General features: G+C 47.6%; 2 protein-coding genes across 8 annotated transcripts in view; one reads left to right on the plus strand and one right to left on the minus strand.

Moving 5' to 3' along the window:
* Nucleotides 1-8,609, plus strand: part of ST3GAL6 (ST3 beta-galactoside alpha-2,3-sialyltransferase 6) — a 50,433-nt gene extending 41,824 nt beyond the window's left edge. For all 6 annotated transcript variants that reach the window (XM_075714538.1, XM_075714533.1, XM_075714551.1 and 3 more), the window contains 3 exons: nucleotides 551-688; nucleotides 4,973-5,125; nucleotides 6,825-8,609. In XM_075714538.1, the coding sequence (XP_075570653.1) occupies nucleotides 551-688; nucleotides 4,973-5,125; nucleotides 6,825-6,905 (372 nt within the window). In that variant the 3' untranslated portion in view covers nucleotides 6,906-8,609. The remainder of the gene's footprint in view (nucleotides 1-550; nucleotides 689-4,972; nucleotides 5,126-6,824) is intronic.
* Nucleotides 8,610-14,516: 5,907 nt separating this feature from the next.
* Nucleotides 14,517-18,582, minus strand: COL8A1 (collagen type VIII alpha 1 chain). 2 transcript variants are annotated; one of them, XM_009487733.2, is made up of 2 exons: nucleotides 18,270-18,582; nucleotides 14,517-16,423 (listed from the first exon to the last, which is right to left on the minus strand). In XM_009487733.2, exons 1-2 carry the CDS (start codon nucleotides 18,580-18,582, stop codon nucleotides 14,517-14,519), a joined length of 2,220 nt encoding a protein of 739 aa, XP_009486008.2. The 2 variants fall into 2 exon arrangements, with proteins under 2 accessions (XP_009486008.2, XP_075577430.1); XM_075721315.1 differs by having other exon boundaries at nucleotides 18,261-18,582.
* Between the last annotated feature and the right edge of the window lie 1,048 nt (nucleotides 18,583-19,630).

Consider the following 19,630-nt stretch of genomic DNA (forward strand, 5'->3'; position numbering starts at 1 on the left):
TGTAAATCCCTACCAGATAGTTGAACACGGGCTGAAGAAACCCAGCCTCCTCAGAACCTTCTTGTTTGCTGTGCACTCCGGCCCCTTGGCCATTTTAGTGGCCTTCTGCTGAGCTTGCCCCAGTTTGACACTCTCTCTTGCACAGGGGGGAGCCCAAAACAGCATTTGTGAGACCGCAGAAGGGCACAGTACAAAGTCCTTAAGAATGATAACTTCTGTCTGCCTGTTCTCTCTGCTCTTATTAATGTGGCCAAGCACACACTGAGTATTTACTGCCTCCAGGGCACGCTGCTGGTGTGCGTTGTCCATCAGGGACCTTTCTGCAAAGCTGTTTTCCAGCCAGCCGGCCCCAGCCTCTGCTGCTGCAGTGGGTTATCCTGTTGCAGGAGCACGATTTGGCACATGGTTTTGTTGAGCTTTGGGAGGGTCAGCGCTCCTCTTCTTCTTCCTCAACCTCCTGCCCTTGGATTTTACTTTGGTTAGAGCTGCTACAAAACCAAAATGAACTGTTTATAGTCGTTAAAAATGTGTATTTGCTTGCCTGTTACAGAGTGCTAAAGGCTTTTGGAAGAAACCAGCTCTGAACATGATATACAAATCTAGTCAAATCAGGATTCTTGATCCCAGCATCACCAGAAAAACGGCTTATGAATGGCTTCGTTTCCCAACAAGGTTTCCCAAAAAGGAGGTAGGCTTTTTTCTTCTGTGCCTTTTAGTTTTGTGCAACCAAATGTGTACTCAGAGGTAATTATCTGTTTATTATAGTGGACTATGTTAGAACATTTTTTAGGTTCATATTGCATTAGTTTGCATTTAGATGGTCCTCAAAAAAGATGGGAAAATGGAATCCAGAAAGTGGGTAGCCTTGTATGCCAACAATCTCTTTTTATGGGTTCTATAATTAGTATTAAATGAGACCACTTTTGCAGACAGACGTAACGCCTCCTACAAAATTGGGAAAAGCAGACAGGCATTGGAACATAGCAGATCCAAAGAGCCTCTAGAAATATTAAGGAGTCTTGAATTATTAAATGAAGGGTGTTTTATAGTTTTTCTTAAAAAAAAAAACAAACCAAAACCCCCCAAAACCCCACCAAACCACAAAACCACAAACCGAAAAAACCCCAACAAAACTCCTCACCAAGAAGGAAACACCAAAAAACCCCCACACCAATCAAACAAAACCCCCCAAAAACCCAACAACTTAGTAATTCTAACACTGCTGCAATTTCACGCTGCTGGGGGCGGGTAGGGACTAGGGAGCATACAGGATATTCCAGCCCCACGCTAATGACATATGTCTAGCAGCATTCTTGTGCTTACTGATGTGATGCCAAGCATTGTAATGAGTTAACCGACAATTTGGACATAAAAATACATTTTAACTGTCAGTTTATGACTGAAGAATGTTTCTGATGAAAGGTAAGGCTTCAAGCTGGAGACCTCCCTTGCACAGTCAGGACTGACCACGTGCTGTTCAGCACAAATACGGTTCCCTGGGGTCACGTCGTTGCGCTGAGCTGCTTCATTGGGATCAGCCAACTGACACGTGTGGAAATGTTTGATGGGCTGTCACTGTGGAGTATCTACCACAACTTTTTTCTGGTTTAATCTTTCTAATATTTGAGGGAGTTGAGGGTTTTTTGCTTTGGGGAGTTTTTATGCCTTTTTTTGTTCCTTTTCTCTTTTTAAAATTTATTTCTTTTTTTTTGAGCCTACTAGTGGCTTCTTCCTCCCTTACTAACTCTCAAACTGGAATACCCAGTTTGGCTGCGTGCTTGCTGGGGCTTCGTGGCGTTTCAGTTCTTCAGCCGAGGGTGGGAAGAAAGCAGCGTAGTAAGTAGTCGGGCGCCTAACTATCTCCTAAAGGGCCACAGAACATCTGTGGCTCCAGAAATCCCTCCTGTCTCTTCCTGTGCTCCCCTCTGAGCGTGAGTAAAAGTAGGGCCAGCACTGTCAGTGGGCCAAAGAGATGTGCGTGGTGTCCTGGAGCTGGTACGGAGGCAGAGACCCACCAGTCACTTTGGGTAGCGTGCATGCCCTCTGCTCCTCTCCTGCTCGCCAGGTATGCCTGCCCAGAGCTGGGGCAGAGCGCGGCTGCACTTGGAACCCCTTTCTGCCACCTCCAAATCCCCCTTGCTCCATCCCAGGGGTTTTGCAGCCCCTCGTCCCCGGCAGCACCAATGGTCGAGCTCAGGCGTGCTTTTCCTCACTTTTCCTCCCATCTCAGGGGTGGGCCATGGCTGGGAGCCTGCACGTCTGCAGTCGCTCTGGCACAGCTCGGATGAGCTGCAGGTCGTGCCTCAGGGGTTTCCGCTGGCAGGGCGGCCTTTTGCAGGACCCACTTTGGAGCCCTCTGTCCCGCAGCCCGTCCCTGGGGAGGGCTGGTGCTGCCTTCGCTGTCCTGTGCTTCAACCCCCTCTGCCTGCAGGAGACGCCGAAGACCGCTGTTGCTTTCCCTGCTGTCTCTGCCTTTTCCATGAAGCCAATCCCATGTTCCTTGTGGGCGCATTTGTGCATAGTCCAGCAAGCATTTCTGTTTCTTTGTTAGCAACGGTGATGGTGGTAGCAGAGCTGGGAAGAACGACTGTAAAATCGGATGTGCTGTCTCAGCAGCACTGAAGTCAGAAAGTGTTGCAGAGTCATTCCAGGGCTGTGTCTGTTCCCATTAAATGTGACTGGCTGAACAAATTTCATTACAGGCCAAGGATATCTGGATATTTCTAGGGTGCTAGTGTGATAATACATTTTAAAAGTAGTGTTGGGTTTTTTTAGTATATTCTTTTGAGGTAAACTTTATGATAGCCAAAGGTAAACAAAGCTAGTTGCAACGTGTGATATTCCTGGTATTTCCAAATAGCACTGATCCTGACATGTAGCATTCCTGCCATAATTTTGGGGTCCTGTTTAGTATGGACATTGCAACAGAGTCACCACTAAGTTTATGATACGGGGCCCTCAGGGCAGAAAGTTAATTTGCTAACTGGCAGGAGTCCTGGGCAATAGTGTGCATTTTAAGTTGATGTTATTTCTGGAGTACTCCAAGAGTTGTATAAAGGTACAAAAAACTTCTACATAAAAGGTGATAGTTCAATTCTGTGACTTTAATTAGGCTTACAGAGCTATAGAATCATAGAATCGTTTAGGTTGGAAAAGACCTTTAAGATCATCCAGTCCAACCATTAACCTACACTACCAAGTCCACACTAAACCAGTCAAGGGTAGACTAGACTAAACCATGTCCTGAAGTGCCACATCTACCCGTTTTTTGAACACTTCCAGGGATGGTGACTCCACCACCTCTCTGGGCAGCCTCTTCCAATGCTTGACTACCCTTTCCGTGAAGAAGTTTTTCCTAATATCCAATCTAAACCTCCCCTGGCGCAGCTTCAGCCCATTACCTCTCGTCCTATTGCTAACTACTTGGGAGAAGAGACCAACACCCACCTCACTACAACCTCCTTTCAGGGAGTTGTAGAGAGCGATAAGGTCTCCTCTCAGCCTCCTCTTCTCCCGACTAAACAGCCCCAGTTCCCCCAGCCGCTCCTCATAAGGCCTGTGCTCCAGACCCTTCACCAGCCTGGTTGCCTGTCTCTGAACACGCTCCAGCACCTCAATGTCTTTCTTGTATTGAGGGGCCCAAAACTGGACACAGTATTCCAGGTGCGGCCTCACCAGCGCCGAGTACAGGGGAACAATCACCTCCCTGCTCCTGCTGGCCACGCTATTCCTGATACAAGCCAGGATGCTGTTGGCCTTCTTGGCCACCTGTTACTATGTTAGTAACTTTTTTCTGGGGATTTGTTCTTTTATCATACGATACAAAGAAAGCTTTTTCTGCATCATCGAGTGCATCTGCCTTCTCTCTGCACAGAGTTGTCCAGTACTAGTTTGCCTGCTTCGATTTCAGAGGGAAATGAACTAAGCCTTGGGTAAGAGTTCAAAAAAGCACGTGATTTTGTGCTCAGTTTTTGGTTTGATTGCAGCTACCAAAAGTGTGTAACTCATTTGGTCTCTGAGAAAATTGTTACTTTAGCTGAGAAGGGTATGAGTGCCTGAAAGTTTTGCCCCATTTCTAGGGGCACTTTTTCCCCTCAGCTTCATCTGTTGGTCTAATGAAAGAGTTCACCTCTCTCTACAAACCTTGCCTCATTTACTTCCCCAGATCATTTTAGCCATGCTGCTGCTAAAACAGTCATGTACTTCATCACGAGATAGGACAGATGGTTGCAATGAGTTGTTCTATGCTTCTGTAAGAAATGCTGATTTTCAGTTAGGTGTTCTTTGTTTTGCACAGTTAAAACCTGTTTATGACCTGCTCTTGATATTTTACATTGCATTTACTTCTGAGCTATCTCCCTGTAGGGAGAAATAAGCAATTTTATCTGCAGTTTTGTTTCTTCTAACGGAAGTAGTGGGGAAGGGTCTAAAGCCGTGTTTTTCTGGAATTTACCTGTTTTGAAAAAGTTTAAATGCAGCCAAATCTATGTAGCAGTAGCATTCATGCTTTATTGGTTTGGTGTTATGAAGATTTGAGGCATGTCATTTTCTATTTGTCTGGATCTCCATCATCTAGAAGCTTCTGAACACATCTGCTGATTCAGTCAAATTCGATGGGGTGAAATGGTCTCCAATATATTGAAGCCCTGACCAGTTTCAGGAAAGTAGGTTGCTGAGCCGAGGGATGGGGAGACCTTCCTGATGTCTGTGTGGAGCGAGAGGCTACAGTATGGGCTCAGCCCTCACTAGAAACTGGAGAATCCAGGGAAGGCCAACATGGCAGGCACCCTGGTCATGGAAAACCTGCGGGCAGTACCTTACTCCTTATGAGACACGAGGGGATCAAACTACAAAACCAAACGTCTGTAGAAGAGCCAGGCTGCCTGATTTCTGCTGTCTTCGTTCTTAGGTTTGCTGTTCCCGTCATGCTGCCAGTTATTTATGTCTGTGTGCTCTTTGTGTTTCGTTTTAGAAACCCAAGCATCCAACAACGGGGCTAATTGCCATTACACTAGCATTTCACATATGCCATGAAGTTCACCTGGCAGGCTTCAAGTACGACTTTGCTGACAGAAACAGTTCTTTGCACTACTATGGCAATGACACAATGTCTCAGATGATGCAGGTAACAAACACTTGTTTATGCTGAGAGAAATATAGCTGGTAACGGGGGAAGACAGTTCAATATAGATAGAACTGTGGACTGCAGGCCAGAAAGGCCTCCTGTCTTCTCCTGTCTGGTTCAGCTGCTCATGGGTTAACATTGCTTGAATCTCTTCATCTCTGCTTTTGTTTCTGAAAAATGTGAATAATGATATTTGTGTCCCTTGTGTTACACCATATTCTGCAATGCCTGCATGAGATACGTCCATTTGTACATTCTGTTTTGCTTTGTTGGCGTTATCCTTAAGCTACATAGCTCTTGTTCATAGAGGTGTATTTGCTAGCACTGTCAGAACATGAATAGCATTGTTTCTGTTTGCATTCTCTTTTTCCTTGGCACCTACTTGCACAATTTTTCATAGTTGCCAAACCTCTTAAAAAAAAAAAAAAAAAAAGAAAAATGAAGGGGAATGGAAGGAGTTAAGACCTACAAACTTGCAGTTAGGAAAAGAACTGCATTTCAGAAATTGAAAGCAGAAAAGAAAAGCAGCTCTTGGAGGCGGGTAGAAAGAGAAAGAACTGCTTCCCGGAGGGGGAAGCCACAACTCACCAGGAGAGGGAACAGCAGGAGGCTGGCAAACATCAGGGATGCCTTCTCCTCCCTCCTGCTTTGCTACAGTCATGCCTCTGTTTTCTTTTATGTCTCTGCTCCTGTCTTCAGCTCTGTACTCCAAGCAACTCCCTCTCAGCCCTTTACCTCAATGTGAACAGTTTTCTCTTCCATGTACATGCCCAGTGCATGCGGGGACCGTTTTCTCTCCTTCCTTTCCTGAAGAGGAAGGATAGGGGCAGTGCCCATAGGAGCCTCTCATGTCTCTCTGAGGACTCCTAGGTGCCTGCTGCTCTGAGATAATTTTCCTCTGACGCTGAACTCGCCTTCATTTTGAGGCTTCTCTCTGCAGGTGCTTTTTTGCAATGTATACCAAGCTAGGGTAAGGTTGATCGCTAGTTGAATAAACATCCATACGTTTCCTAAAATCTTGAAACTTTAAAAACCAAACAACTAAACAAAATCCTTATCATTAATTTTGTAGTGGCATTAAGTTGTAAATATTATCTATATATGTATAATCTTGTATGCAGTGCTTGTATTATATTAATTTTAATTTACTGGATTCCGTGTCTGAGATTGTCAGTTAAGTAAGTAAGCAAGCTTCCCTTGTGCTGTCCTCCACTAACCTCAGCGGTCTCTTCTGTATCCAGGATCTGGATACAGCACAGAAGATGGGCTGGTTTTGGCTTGTTGAAACTGATTGGCAGGATGCATCCGATTTACAACTGCCTGATGTGTCCTTTTCAAGAACCTGCATTGAGCTTTGAGAATTAGTCATTTTCTGACTGCTTGTGCTGCAAATGTGGTTATGCAGCTGTTCCCTCCAAGCACGGAGAGGAGTTGGGAGAGTTAGTAAAGGAAGGACTTCTGTCCACGGAAGGATCATCCCTTTTGGTTTCTGTCCTAATGGGAAAGCTAATCTAGTTTTGAGCAATAGAGTCACTCACTTGTTTTCCTGGGACACTGTGCTACAGTCTTTTCCCCAGAGCTTTCCTACTCTTAGCATCTTCTGAGCATTGCAGGTCATTAAAAGGAAAGAACAACGAAGTGATGCTTCTGGTAATAATTTGAATTTAATTTTTTTTATTATTCCCTCACATCTCTTTAGAATGAATACCACAACATCACCGCTGAGCAGAGATTTTTGAAGAAGCTTATAGACAAGAACTTTGTCGTCAATTTGACGTGAAAGCTGAATGGAAGGTACAAAGAACAATCGCTATTTTCAAGATTTGAAAATTTTTTATTTTTTGTATGACATTTTTTTATTTTTTAAGTGCAGCATAACTGTTTACCGTTTAAAAGGAGCACAGAAACCTCACCAAGGCAGAAGCTTCTAAGCCTGAGGGTAATGGACTGTTGCAAACGGAGTTAACTGAATTTCTGTGAAGCTATTTAATAACGGGAAAACCATGAAACTTTCAGCTGAAAGTATCAGGGATATAATAAAATGTGATGCACATCACTTATTTATCAGCAAGAACTCTTTCCAAATGATTACTTCTCTGGAATACTTTCGTTTCTGGTGTTGTCCTCCAAAAGACTTACACTGCCAAGAGACTGAGATGACCAGTGTTTAATTAGTAGATGGAAGTAAAGTCTTGAATGTTTGTCTTGTAGTATGAAAATGGCTTTAAAATGATGCCTATAAATCATTACTCTGTGTTTGGGAGAAGGGGGAACAGAGAGAGTGTACAGGTTTTGGTCTGCCCTACTCCTGAGGAGGGGATGTCCCTCTTCAGCAAAGAAGCCACAGCTTCTGCACTGGCCGTCGTCTCTGAACTGCTGTCTGCCTTTGCTGAAGGTGAAGACTCTCTGATCTGATTTGTGGAGATGTTGGTATTGACAATGCTCGTGTTGTACCTGGTTTATGGAAAACCATACTCTCTGTGCTGCGCGTCCAATAAATTTTACAGTTGGTGGCTTGACTTAGAATAAGAGGGAGCATGAAGACTGAAGAGTTGTCCTAACTACCTGCGTGTCAGCCGCTTCCCCCAGACCACAACAGAAATGTGAGCTGGGACAGAGATGTTCACGCCTGAGTTTAAACTTAGAGCCCATGCTTGTTGGATTCCTAGATCTCCAGGACAGGCTCTCGTGTACCTTTCTGTTTGTTTCCCAAGAATCAAGGTGTGTTTTTCCAAACCAACACAGTCTCCTTTCTCAGATGCTGCAATGCGTTTCCACCTTTGAAATGCATCAATATGAGCAATGCATGTTCCCATTTTTGGCAGCAGAGTGTGCTAGGGGATATCCAAGATGTACCTCAGCTGAATTATCATTTGCCTTCTGTTTACCTCTCCTGTCTTGACATTTAGGTTTAAAGGATGTGGCTTAACTAAATAATTTAGCGGTGGGAACTTACTTGGGATTTTAATTGAAACATTTAATGGGACGTTTATGTTTCCTGTATTGGTTTGTCTTGGACATGCCTGCTGAATAAATTAAATCTGCCTGGGAACACCCTTGACAACTGTCAAAGAAGAACAAGTAATGTGCTGTCCCAGTTGTCTCATAGAGTGTATATGTATGTCAGGTTTTTCAGTTGTGGCAGATTTGCTTGAAGATGTTACGGTTATCTTGATCAATCACACCTAAAGAAAGCACCAAGAAGTCCACCTCAAAAAAAAAAAGTCTTTAAAGTTGGTGGAAAAACTTTTGCTGCTTTTTAATGAAATTACAGAGAGAGTATGCTTAGGAGCAGTGCAAGTAATTGCAAACCTCTAGCAGGTCAAGAGCACGGTATTTGTGTTTTCAGAAGCTGAGGATTACAAGAGCACTGAATGCAATTTCTTTGCTGCAGCAACGTAGAGGAATAAGCACTGAAATGACCAAAGAGTCATCTTTCTTTTTTCCTATTTCTCTTGCAGAGTGCAATAGGTATTAAAAAAAAAACAAACCCCACACTTTCCCATAGTTCTCACCTCCCTCTTTAGCTCCTTGGCTCTGATGTTTGGGAATTAGTGAGGGCAGTGTGATTTAGAGGGGAGCCACAGCCGAAGGGGAGGAGGCTTGTGGTTTCACGTAATGGCTCCTGAGCTTTGGTCTGTTTCAAGCAAATTGGATGTACCTGAAATTACTCCAGATGTCATAAAAACCTGTGGCAGGGGGCGGGGAGGGGCCCAGATGTGTCCCCAGCAAGGGACAGGCTGTGCCAAGGTGTCCTGCCAGCTGGATGTGTGTCCCTTGGGCCCAGCTGCTGCAGGTGATGCTGCAGGGGTGGCCCCTTGTCCAGCCATGCGCAGGGCAGCAGGCGAGAGCCCGGAGGAGAGCGGGAGCGCGAGAGGTCCTGGGGCACCAGAGCCGGTGACTGTGGTGGTGGAAATGGAAGAAACCAGAATTTCTTCATCGGGTGCCAGAAGGGCTCTTACTCAGTTATTTGAATTTCCTTTTTTTTTTTTCTTTTTTCTTTTTTTCTTTCTTTTTTTAAAACATACACATTTCTGAGGCTTTGAGGAGATCTTTGCTTAAAAATCTGAATACAAACAGGTGGGGTTTCGCATCAGAAAACAGTGACACTACTGTCTTTGTCTCTACCGGCATTTATTTCTCATCATTATTTCAGTTAATTAAAAAGGTTTGCATGTGACTCTGCAGCCCCAGACCTGCAGTGATTTAGACTACTGACAATAGCAACTCCACCTGAAAAAAATGCCGAGGTAAGGCTTTTTGCAAAGGTTGTGGTGTTGTCTGAGCTCTTTTTGCTTACAAGTCCTTGGTAGACCTTGGACTCTGCTGAGAGCAGAGCCGGGCAGGAGCGGAGGGCTGCCTCTTCCCCCTCGAAACCTGCGGTTGCTCCCAGGGCCGGGCCCCCCCAGCTCTCCCACGGGCTGCCGCCACAGATCCAGCCGCATCCAGGTAACGTCGTGCGGTATGCTGACTGGGAGAATTTTTTCCAGGAGAGCTGTTGAATTCGCCCTCTCCTCGCAGTGCCTGCTTCTTGTGATGGTGCAGGCTGCTGCCCTCTGCTTCTCCACCCAGGTCAGGAGGGAGCTGTGGTTCTGAGGATGTGGTTATTTTCTCTGTTTTATTTCCTCTCCGGAGATACTCTTCCCACTAATCTAAACTGATTCCTTCTCCTAATTTTCCTAGGAGGTTTTCTGCTTTTTTTGGTTTTGTTCTGCTATAGTTAGAATCACCTAAAAATAATAGGAAAAAAGGCTTCATGGCAAGCAAATGGTGTCCTCCCGAAACTCTTTTACTTAAGGCAGACTCCTTTTTTTTTTTTTTTTTTACTACATCAGCTTTTGTCTCACTAAGATTTTTTTTTTTAATAAAGTTTGATATTTTCCAATGCATTTAATATGCTGTCTACAAGCATTTAGCCTTATCAGCTGCTCCTTTTTATTTCGTCTTAATAAGCCTCCCCATTCATATGACTGACTTGTTTTTGAAATTAAGCAGTACTCCCAGGGATACTTTTCCCCCACTTCTGTGCTCCTGCAGGGACGTCGAGTCCACTTATGCCACGGTTATTGTCCCAGGGTGACTGAGGAACATTTAGAGCCAGACCTGTTCACTCAGGACCGAGCCAAGAGCTGATACTGTTGGTAAACCACAGGGTACTACTTTTTTTTGAAAGCGCAGCTTGCAGGCCGGTAGATTTTCTCTTCAATAATAAGCAGTGACCCAAGTGATTCATTTCCCCCCCTGCTAAGACGTTTTGGTAGGATTCTGTGTACACCAGCCCTGCTTCATCACCTACTTCACACAGTCATTTCTGCTACTCTGCCTTGAGGTCAGGTATGGCTTTTATGCTAACTTCATGCAGGCCAGAATACCCAGACGTAGCGTGTTTCTCAGTAATGCCCACAGACCACAGTGTCTATTCTATCCAGGCACGCAATTTCACAGGCGTTTTGCAGTACCAAAGACCTGCCTTGGGACTTTTTGAAAAAAGCAATAATGCTATCTCCAAATATGTACATCTTAGTCTGAGAGTGAGCTGCTATTAAGATTTTCTTTTTCCATTTTTGCCATTCCTGAAAGTGAAATCTCTGCACTGAAACTTCCCTTTTGAAACTTCACTTTAAAAGCTACCCAGTTTTTTTATCGCATCAAGCAGCAGCAAAGCTGCCAACTTTGAATCCCAGGGTACTGCCGGGTTTATTTCTGTGCCTGGTAATGGTGTAACTATATAGGTACCCTGTATCTCCCATCAGTTTTCTTCCTGTATCAGTTGCAAAGTCAGATGCTCTCATCCTTTATTCTCCTCTGTCCCGTTCTCCAGCAGCCTGCTGAATTTCAAGACAGCGGCATCTTACAGCAAAGGTGCTCCTGCATTTTATCTGCCACCCCCCTCAAAATGCTGCACCATCAGAAAGGCCCAGCTCTAAGGTACCAAAGTACGCCTAAAACCAGCAGGATGACATGCATCAGCTGAAAGCTCTGTTTGGCTCAGACTTTTGGGGGTTTTTGTTTGTTTGATTGTTCGTTTTCTGTCGGGAAAGTATTTTTTCCCTCTGCTGTAATAATTGAGGGAAGTACAGCGTTATGACTTAAGAAGGAAGGTCACAAACTGTTGCACTAAATACAAATCTGAGAGTGCCTAAAAGATATTACTGAGTGACATTTCCAGCGACTGTATTGGTGATAATGATACAGACAACTTTGGTGCTTAATAATTAATGTGTGGTACCGCTTGTTTCCTATGCCACGCTTTCCTTTTTAACAGTGCCCTGGCAGGTAGTATAGATACCTTAACTTTTAAGTGGAGTCTGATTTTTAAGAACATAGGAAGTTCAATGTCTGTTTTTGGTATTGGTAAACACTTACTTGCCATTTGTCTTAAGTTAAATATGCCTTTAAAGTGCCAGCTGTATTTTAAAGATGTTCTTACAGTTGTTTCAAGTCACATTTTGAATGCTACAAATGGAAAGAGATTATTCTCCCATGAATAAACTGTGTTAAAGATGGTGCCCTCAGGCTTATTTTTGCAAGGTCATTGCTGTGTGTGTGCGCGGACACGCACGTGTGCCCAGCCCCATTATTAATGCTGTGTAAAGTACATACAGTGTTGTCAGATACAGTATCGAGTTTCAGAACAAACTTTGGTGCTTAGTAGAGCAAACAGCTGAAAATTTTTGAACCTACGTAGGCTGAGCTGTATTGCAAGTGGAGGTCTCACTCCAGGCTGAGTAAAACCAAAACTAGGACATAGTTTTGTGGGTAAGATCAAGAGCAGCATCCTCCTGATTTTAATTTTTCATGGTTTTTTTTAATCTCGCCTGTCTTATTGCAGACTTTCAGGGGAACGCTAAAATGAAAAATGTTTAAGAAGATGGACTGTGATGAAAGACTTTAGATAGAAAGTAAGAGACACTGATGGCAATTCTTCACTCATGTTTTGCTTTCACATTCTCTTTGTGCAGTAAAAATGAGATGCTGGGGAGCGGGAAGCTGCTTAGCTAGCCAGCGGCTTCAGGGAGTCTAAGGGAGATTTAGAAAACGATTACCTGACACAAGTAGGTATTCAGTGCATTCATTTCAGTACTGACAGTTTAGAGGAAACGCCTGTCTTTGAGGTGAGATCAGGGGAGCTACGCTGTGGGTTATAATTTACTCCCCGCAACAGAGCCACAGTCGAATAGTGATGTAGATCGGTGACGAATACGTTGCCGCTTTCACGCTAGGTTTTTGCTGCAGGTGAAATAAGTGGGGAGGAGGAGGAATGGGAAAAGCTGTTTCCAAATCAGAGGGAGAGCCAGGGATGTGGCATGCATCTCCCAGCCTGGGCAGCCAGCTCTGGCTTTTTAGGCGAGCACAAACCCTTAACAGCGCGCCTCTGCGGCGTCTCATTTCTTGGCTTCCCGATGCTGCCCCTGTGCCTTTTTAAGCTGGGCTCACGCTGAGCGGGCGCCCGTCCCCGCAGGCCACCTGTGCAGCCCCTTGCTCTGCACGTTCCCCCCAGCCCCAGCCGCTCCCCCCCACTAAATGCGATGCCGGGGCAGCGCCTTCTCCCCAGCGGCTTAGGGCAGGTTTTGCCAGTCAAGCGGAACGAAAGAAAAGGGGATATAATTTTTTTTTTTTAAATATCAGGCTGTCGGTGGTTTCAGAGAGTCCTTGTGGTCTGATACATGAATTCAGCGGGTTGAATGTTCCTTCTAACAGTTCTGCTGAATGAAGACAGGAATTTTTTTTTTTTTAGATATTTAATAAGATATTTTTTTCAAATCAGTACAAAAATTTTAAATACAAAATTATTTGCTTTTGACATATCTCATATATTCTGGGAACACACTGAAGTCACCAATGCCTGGTAAACTGTCCATCCGTTCCTGCCACCGTTCCATAAAATTTCTGAGATAAAGCACCACATTATATCACTGGAGTCCTTAGTCAATGTTAGACTGCATTAAACTCTGCATTTAAATAATGGTAATGCCAGTTAAATCCAATCTTAGTTCTGCATGAAAAATCTAGTTCATTTTTGAATCAAAAGCGGTAGCATTAGCTAAAGACATTGAAGAAGTGATGAGTATTTAGCTCTTTCAACTAGCATTAACAGTGTGTGATGTGCAGCAATGTACAGGGAACCACAGCAAAGTACGCTGCCCTTTGGAAACGAGTACTTTGGAGGTGAGATTAGCACCACTGATGAACAGACAGCTCTCGCAGAGAAGTTGATTTCCTCATGTACAGAAAAGATCGAGGCCTGCAGGTTCTCCTTGACAATTGGGAACATATAAATAAGGACTGGAAATTGGCTTTTATATAAAATGAAGTTCTCGGATAAATTTGCGTGATCAGTATTGCTGGTCAAGTTATCGGTTAGTCTCAAACAACAAATTAGTTAATTAGCAAACAGAGCTACCTCTGCTTTGCCTAGTCATTGAAGAGCAAACTGATTTAATTTTCGCTGAGTGGCAGAATAGGCGTCTCTTCTGACAAGCCAAACAGATGCAGGTTCTCACCACGAGCACAGAAATCCCAGCGAATTTATACCGCCCTGCTGTATTGCCACACGTTGGCCAAAATGTCTCAATCGTGTAGCGCAAAGCAAAGGGGGAACCCTTCATTTTTGTCTCTGATCTACCTCATCTGCTTCATCTGTGCAAATGCAGATGGAGACTTTTTGAGTGCTGTGGCAATTGCAGGTGAACCCAGCGCCTGCTGGACTCAGAGGTGGCATTCTGGGTCCAATGACTGCTGGAGAAGGCTCGTGGGGAACAGTTACACCATCAATACTCCTTTTCTATCACAAATAAATTGGTCAGGGAAAAAGCACACCTGCAGGAATATTTTATATGGGGGGAAGGGAAATAGAGGTCTCCGGCTAAGAGAACCTTTGCTCTTCAGGCAGACCTGCTGTCAAAAAACCATAAAAACCCCCACCCAAACAAATAAAAAGCCACTCAAATTTCTCCGTATCACTTGAGACAGACCTACTCTGGTTTAACTCACTGGTTTTCATCTTGTAACAATGATCAATGCAGCAGTCAAATATGCAACAGGAGTGAGTGACGTACACTGATTTGAACCTTAGTAACTGAATTAATGTGAATGAAATGAAGTAAGCATGGCATCACAGAAATATATAATGTACAGCTAATATGTCCCCCTTGGGTGCAAAACAACTGTTTATGAACCTGATACACATCTTTAGATATGTTCACCACGCCTTTTTTTTTTTTTTTTTTATAACTAGCTGTGCATAATGTTAAACTTCTTTTTTTTTTTTTTTGTACAAGATGGTCTGAAACGGTCATAAAATGCATCTTTCATGGTATAAAAGTTTGAAGCAGAGAAGAAAGGTTTTGATTTTGTGTGTGTGTGTGTGTGTGTGTGTCTGGCTTTTGTTTTACATGGGATACAATAAATATCCTGAAAAAGACGAATGGACATACTGCCCGGCATAGAGTCCTGCCGCCTGCTCGGATGGCATTTGAACGTAAACCTTGTCTCCGTGCATCAGCTGGACGACAGCGCTGCCCGAAGCCTGGTCCAGGAAGCCCTTCTTGTACTCGTCGTAGGTGTACATCAGCGGCTCGTTGTTCTTGAACAACGCCACCCAGACGCTGGCCCCTTTACAGTGGACGTGGTAGGCGAAGTAGTAGACGCCGGGGATCTCGCAGGTAAAGATCCCCGTCTGGGGGTTGTAGTTCTGCCGGCCGTTGTAGAGGAGCTTGTCGAACTTCACGGGCACCCCGACCCGGGGGAAGGGGGTGAGGAGCTCCGCCGTGAATGCGGGCATCTCGTAGACGACGCCACCAGCCTTGCCCTTCTTGCCCATGTAGCCGTAGGGGGGCTTGACGCCGTCTATCCTGGGCCCCACCTCGGGCAGGTACTCTCCCACAGCTGGCGGAGTGGGTGGGATGATGACCGGGGGACCTGGGGGCCCGGGGGGGCCAGGCGGCCCCTGGAGTCCTGGCTGGCCAGGGGGACCCAGCGCCCCGGGCTTCCCTGGGGGTCCCTGCAGCCCCACAGCACCAGGTTTGCCCACGCCAGGGAAGCCGGGGGGTCCGGGCAGGCCGGGCTCCCCTTTCGCCCCCGGCAGCCCCGGGGGGCCGATGGGACCGCTGGGTCCTGCGATGCCTGGGATGCCCGAGGGGCCCTGAAGGCCCTGGGCGCCGGGGAGCCCCGGCTCGCCCTTCGGCCCCACGAGCCCTGGGACGCCCGGCAGCCCCGGCAAGCCTTTCTGTCCAGCTTCCCCCTTGGGCCCTGTGGGGCCCGGCAGCCCCCGCAGCCCGGGAGCCCCCACTTCCCCGGGAAAGCCTGGTTTTCCCGGAAACCCCTGCAGGCCGGGTTCACCCTTGGGGCCGACTGGTCCCGGTGGCCCCACGGCACCCCCTTCTCCTTTGGGTCCCGGGAAGCCGGCAGCCCCCGGGGGGCCCATGATGCCCGGCAGTCCCGGCTGGCCTGGCTCCCCCGGCGGCCCCACCATGCCGGGCGGGCCCGCGTGCCCCTTCTCCCCCTTCGGCCCCAGGGGGCCGGGCAGACCCGCCACACCGCGCTCCCCTTTGGGCCCGGGGAAGCCTGGCTTCCCAACGCCCGGGAGGCCGGGGGGCCCTGGCAGGCCTGGCAGGCCTTGCTCCCCTTTGCCGCCCGGGAAGCCCGGCTGGCCGGGGACGCCATCCTGGCCGGGTTTGCCAACGCCGGGCAGGCCGGGAGGGCCTTGGATCCCGGGGACGCCTGGGGGCCCCTGCAGCCCCAGCTCTCCCGGGGGTCCGGGTTTGCCCAGGGGTCCCTGCGGGCCGGGGAAGCCGACCATGCCTGGCTTGCCAACCCCTGGCAGCCCCACGGGGCCAGGAGGGCCGGGGGGGCCAGGTGGACCCTTCAGGCCTGGCAAACCTGGGATCCCGACGCCCTTCTCCCCTTTTGGCCCTGGGATCCCGGGGACTCCCGGGGGTCCCTTCATCCCAGGCTCACCCTTTGGCCCCGGCTGTCCCTGCAGCCCCGGAGCACCCGCTTTCCCTATGCCGGGAAGCCCGTGAGGCCCCGGCGGTCCCTGCGGCCCAGGTATCCCCATGGGTCCGATCTCCCCCTTTGGCCCCATCTCCCCTCTTGGCCCTGGGGGCCCCATGACCCCCGGTTTCCCCGGCATCCCCGGCAAACCCGGCTTCCCAATTCCTGGATATCCTTGCGGGCCTGGCTTTCCTTTGGCTCCTGGCACACCGAGACCCGGTAATCCTGGTGGCCCTGGCGGCCCTCTCGGTCCCGGCTCACCGGGGGGACCTTGCTCACCCCTCAGACTGCGTATGGGTATCTCTGGGTCGGGGAGAAAAGAAAAAAAGAAAAAGGGAGGGGGGAGAGACAAAAGGTGATTGCAGTTGCGTCCTCTGAGAAACACAAAGGCAGGTTTCAATTGAATGTGCTTGTTATGATGCCTCTTGGTTTTGTGGTAGGCGGGGAGGCAGAGCTGGCCGGCGAGTTACAGGTTGGTGTTTGGAATGAAGAGGATGTTCCGACCGTTTCGTGTACCCTAAACTTGCATGCATGTTTCTGTTTCCATAAAATAATTATTTTGCATCATACCTGCTTATTTTCTGCCATGCAACTACCTATACAACAGTCTTAAGCAGTGAAATCTGCTTTTTGTCCCATATTGCTGTAGACTAATCTACTTTAAAGAGTTTTCACAGGACAAACAAGCGGCTCAGTGCTCTGGTGCTGTAGAAGTAGTTCTGGCATAAAAGTGCTTTTGCTGGAGGGGCTTACACTAGCAAGATCAATTAAAAAAGACTGTGTCAATAAGAAGTTTGTACGTAGGTATGACCGCATTTTCACCAAGGCTTTGGTTCCCATTAAGATATTACTGGAAACCTATAGCCTTACCCACCATTGCTAAGCTCCCACAGGTTTTTGGCGTAGCCACATCTAGTTAGAGGTCTCCTAAACACTTCACAAAATGTTTTTATTGTCCAAACCCACATTTTTGTGTATGTGACCACTTAGCATTGCAGGTCAGGGTGAGGGATTTGCCGCGTGGGAATGGTTGTGCTGGGGTTGGTTGCTTTTCAAACTGCAGGCTTTTTGTGTTAAGTGGAAAGTCTGCTTTTCTCCAGCTCTGAAATGGATAAAGAAGTGAGAGGTTTGGGGGAAGGGGACAGATGAGGTTTCAGGGCAAGAGAATTAAATATGGGAGGCAGAAACCCTCCCTCTCTGCACATGTTGTGTTTTATGTATGTAGAAAACCTCCTTTGCTCACAAGATGTGTTGGTTTTACTACAGCCAGTCGTGCTTGTGCAGACACTCCAAAAATAGGCCCTGAAATCTTCCATTTCCCTGTGGAGCCAGCGCAGGCTGTGGTTACACTGAACCCTCAATAAGACAAAGAGTTAACCAGCTTGTCTGAGGTTGCACAGATGTCCCCACAAGGATTTTATGCCACTGGGTGTTCCTGGTTGCCCTTTGTATTTTGAACACTTTTTGTTGTTTTCTTAAATATCTTAGTATTGTCCAAACTTGCTGTACTGAATACTGAAAGTACTTGTACGCGCAGACTCGTGCAGTAATGCTCTGTACCTTCAGTGCCTCCGTTACTCCCATAAATAACTCACAGAAAGAGGACTGCAGAGTCAGAAGAGCAATTGTATGTTTTTATCTGCAAACCTCTAAATCACAGGGTCTGGTCAAATCCAGAAAAAACTGTGATATTCCCGTAAATTTGAACATTGGGGCTCTTAGCTCTTATTTCATGTCCAGTCGCTGCAGTGAGAGTGGGAACACCTCCAGGCAGGACCCTGTCCTGTCCACCCCGGCCATGATTTGAAACCCCATCAGAGGTTTTTCTGCAGGCGAGTGGGATTACGAGGCTTCTCCTAGCCTCATGCAAGCACCCAAACAAACCTGGGGCCAGCCCCGGGTGCTGGAGGCTCATCACAGGTCGGGCTGCTCAGGGGCCGTGCTACAGCCCAGAGGATGACTGTGACCTTGTTCTGCTGGCCTGGAGCTGCCCCACAGCTCACGGGAGCCCATTTTGTTGACCTGTGGCCAGGTACCAACCTGGCCAGCCCTCAGAGCACCTGGGTGCCGTGCCCAGCCTGCAGCAGCCTGCTCCCCGTCCTCAGTTATCCCCAGGCAGATGGGGCGGTGAGGGATGTGCCAAGCCTACCTTTCTCTTTCTTGGGAGCCATGTCCTTGCCGAGCAGAGGTATCTGGGGGACCTCCTTCCGGTACTGAGGCAGGTGGGGGTACTCCTTCCCATACTGCATGTGGGGCACCTCCTTGCCCATGTGCTGCATCGGGATGCCTTCTTTGCCCAGCGGCATGTGAGGTACTTGTTGTCCGAGGGGTGGGTATTGGGGCACCTGCGGCGGCAGCTGCTTGATCCCATAGTAGACGCCGCCTTGAGCAGACCTCACCAGCTCTAGGTAAATGGTGACAGCCACTGCCAGCAGCTGCACAGGGAAGAGCAGCATGGCCATCACCTGCGAAAAACACAACAAAACCCACAGTTGGCAGAAAATGTTTTTTTGTGTCATGCGTTTCCCATTAGGGCCAACCTGCTCTCGTTTTCTGCAGCAAACCGGACCTAATCCTCTGCAGACTGGCTCTGGTTTGTGTGTTGCCCTGGAGGACATCCTGCAGCAGGCCTGTATCTGGTTTATTGGAGGCTCTTACTCAAATAGTGCTATTACAGCAAATGTCCTTATATGCATTTAGTTTTATACTACCCCACACACCCTGGGTGGTGCCTTCTGACATTTCTCCATATGAGGACCCTCTCCCTCCCATGCCCAAAGTGCAATTTGCTGATTTTTTGCTTGTGTCAGTGCCACCACACCAGGTTAGGGGAGCTCTGCTGCAAGCTCTGGCACAGGGGGAGAGCAGGCAGGAGCATGTGGGGATCCCTTCAACGCTTTCTGCCCAAGGAAACTAAATTATCAATGCCCCTTCTGCTATGCTTTCCATAGCAATGAAAGATCAGTTTCTGCAGGCTTAAATCTGTGCCTAGGATTGTGCCCTGTGGCTGCAGAGTCCAGGGGCTCTCCGTTTCTATCACAGCTCCTTGCCAGCTCTCCTCCTGAGCCGGGCTCCCCTCCTCTCAGCCTTCACCCCGAAGAACAGGGCCATCTAGGAGCTCGCTGGGCCATCACTGCCTCCGGGCAGGGTCAGCCACCCCAAGTCTTTCTCTGGGGACGTTCAACTATTTTCTGAAAGTCTCCCCCGCTGTGGCCCCTGTCCCTTGCCCAGGCAGCCCACCCCAGCACTTCACCAGCCCTGCTACCACAACAGAACAGGATTGGTTTTTCTTTCTTTTTCTTCCTTATCAAAATATAAGCTTGGAACCTCTTGTCCCATCTGCTGGTGGCTTTCTTTTCTGCAGTAGCAGTGTTAATAGCTGGTGAGCAGCAAATCAGCAACCAGGAACTCCCTAAACAACTGCAAATTTTGGGGGCAGCCTGAGGTAATGAGGAGACTCTCCATGTGTTACAGTTTGAGTATTTTGCAGTTTGTCCCACCACCGAGCCC

Source organism: Pelecanus crispus, chromosome 1 (assembly GCF_030463565.1).
Source record: "Pelecanus crispus isolate bPelCri1 chromosome 1, bPelCri1.pri, whole genome shotgun sequence".
NCBI lineage: Eukaryota > Metazoa > Chordata > Aves > Pelecaniformes > Pelecanidae > Pelecanus > Pelecanus crispus.

Bases quoted from the DNA above. Each gene is read 5' to 3' on its own strand.
- COL8A1 (XM_075721315.1), bottom strand. From the start codon at position 18,582: ATGGCCATGCTGCTCTTCCCTGTGCAGCTGCTGGCAGTGGCTGTCACC. The intron at 16,424-18,260 runs GCACATCCCTCA...TCCCCGACCCAG, and splicing joins GAAAGAGAAAGGTAGGCTTG to AGATACCCATACGCAGTCTG.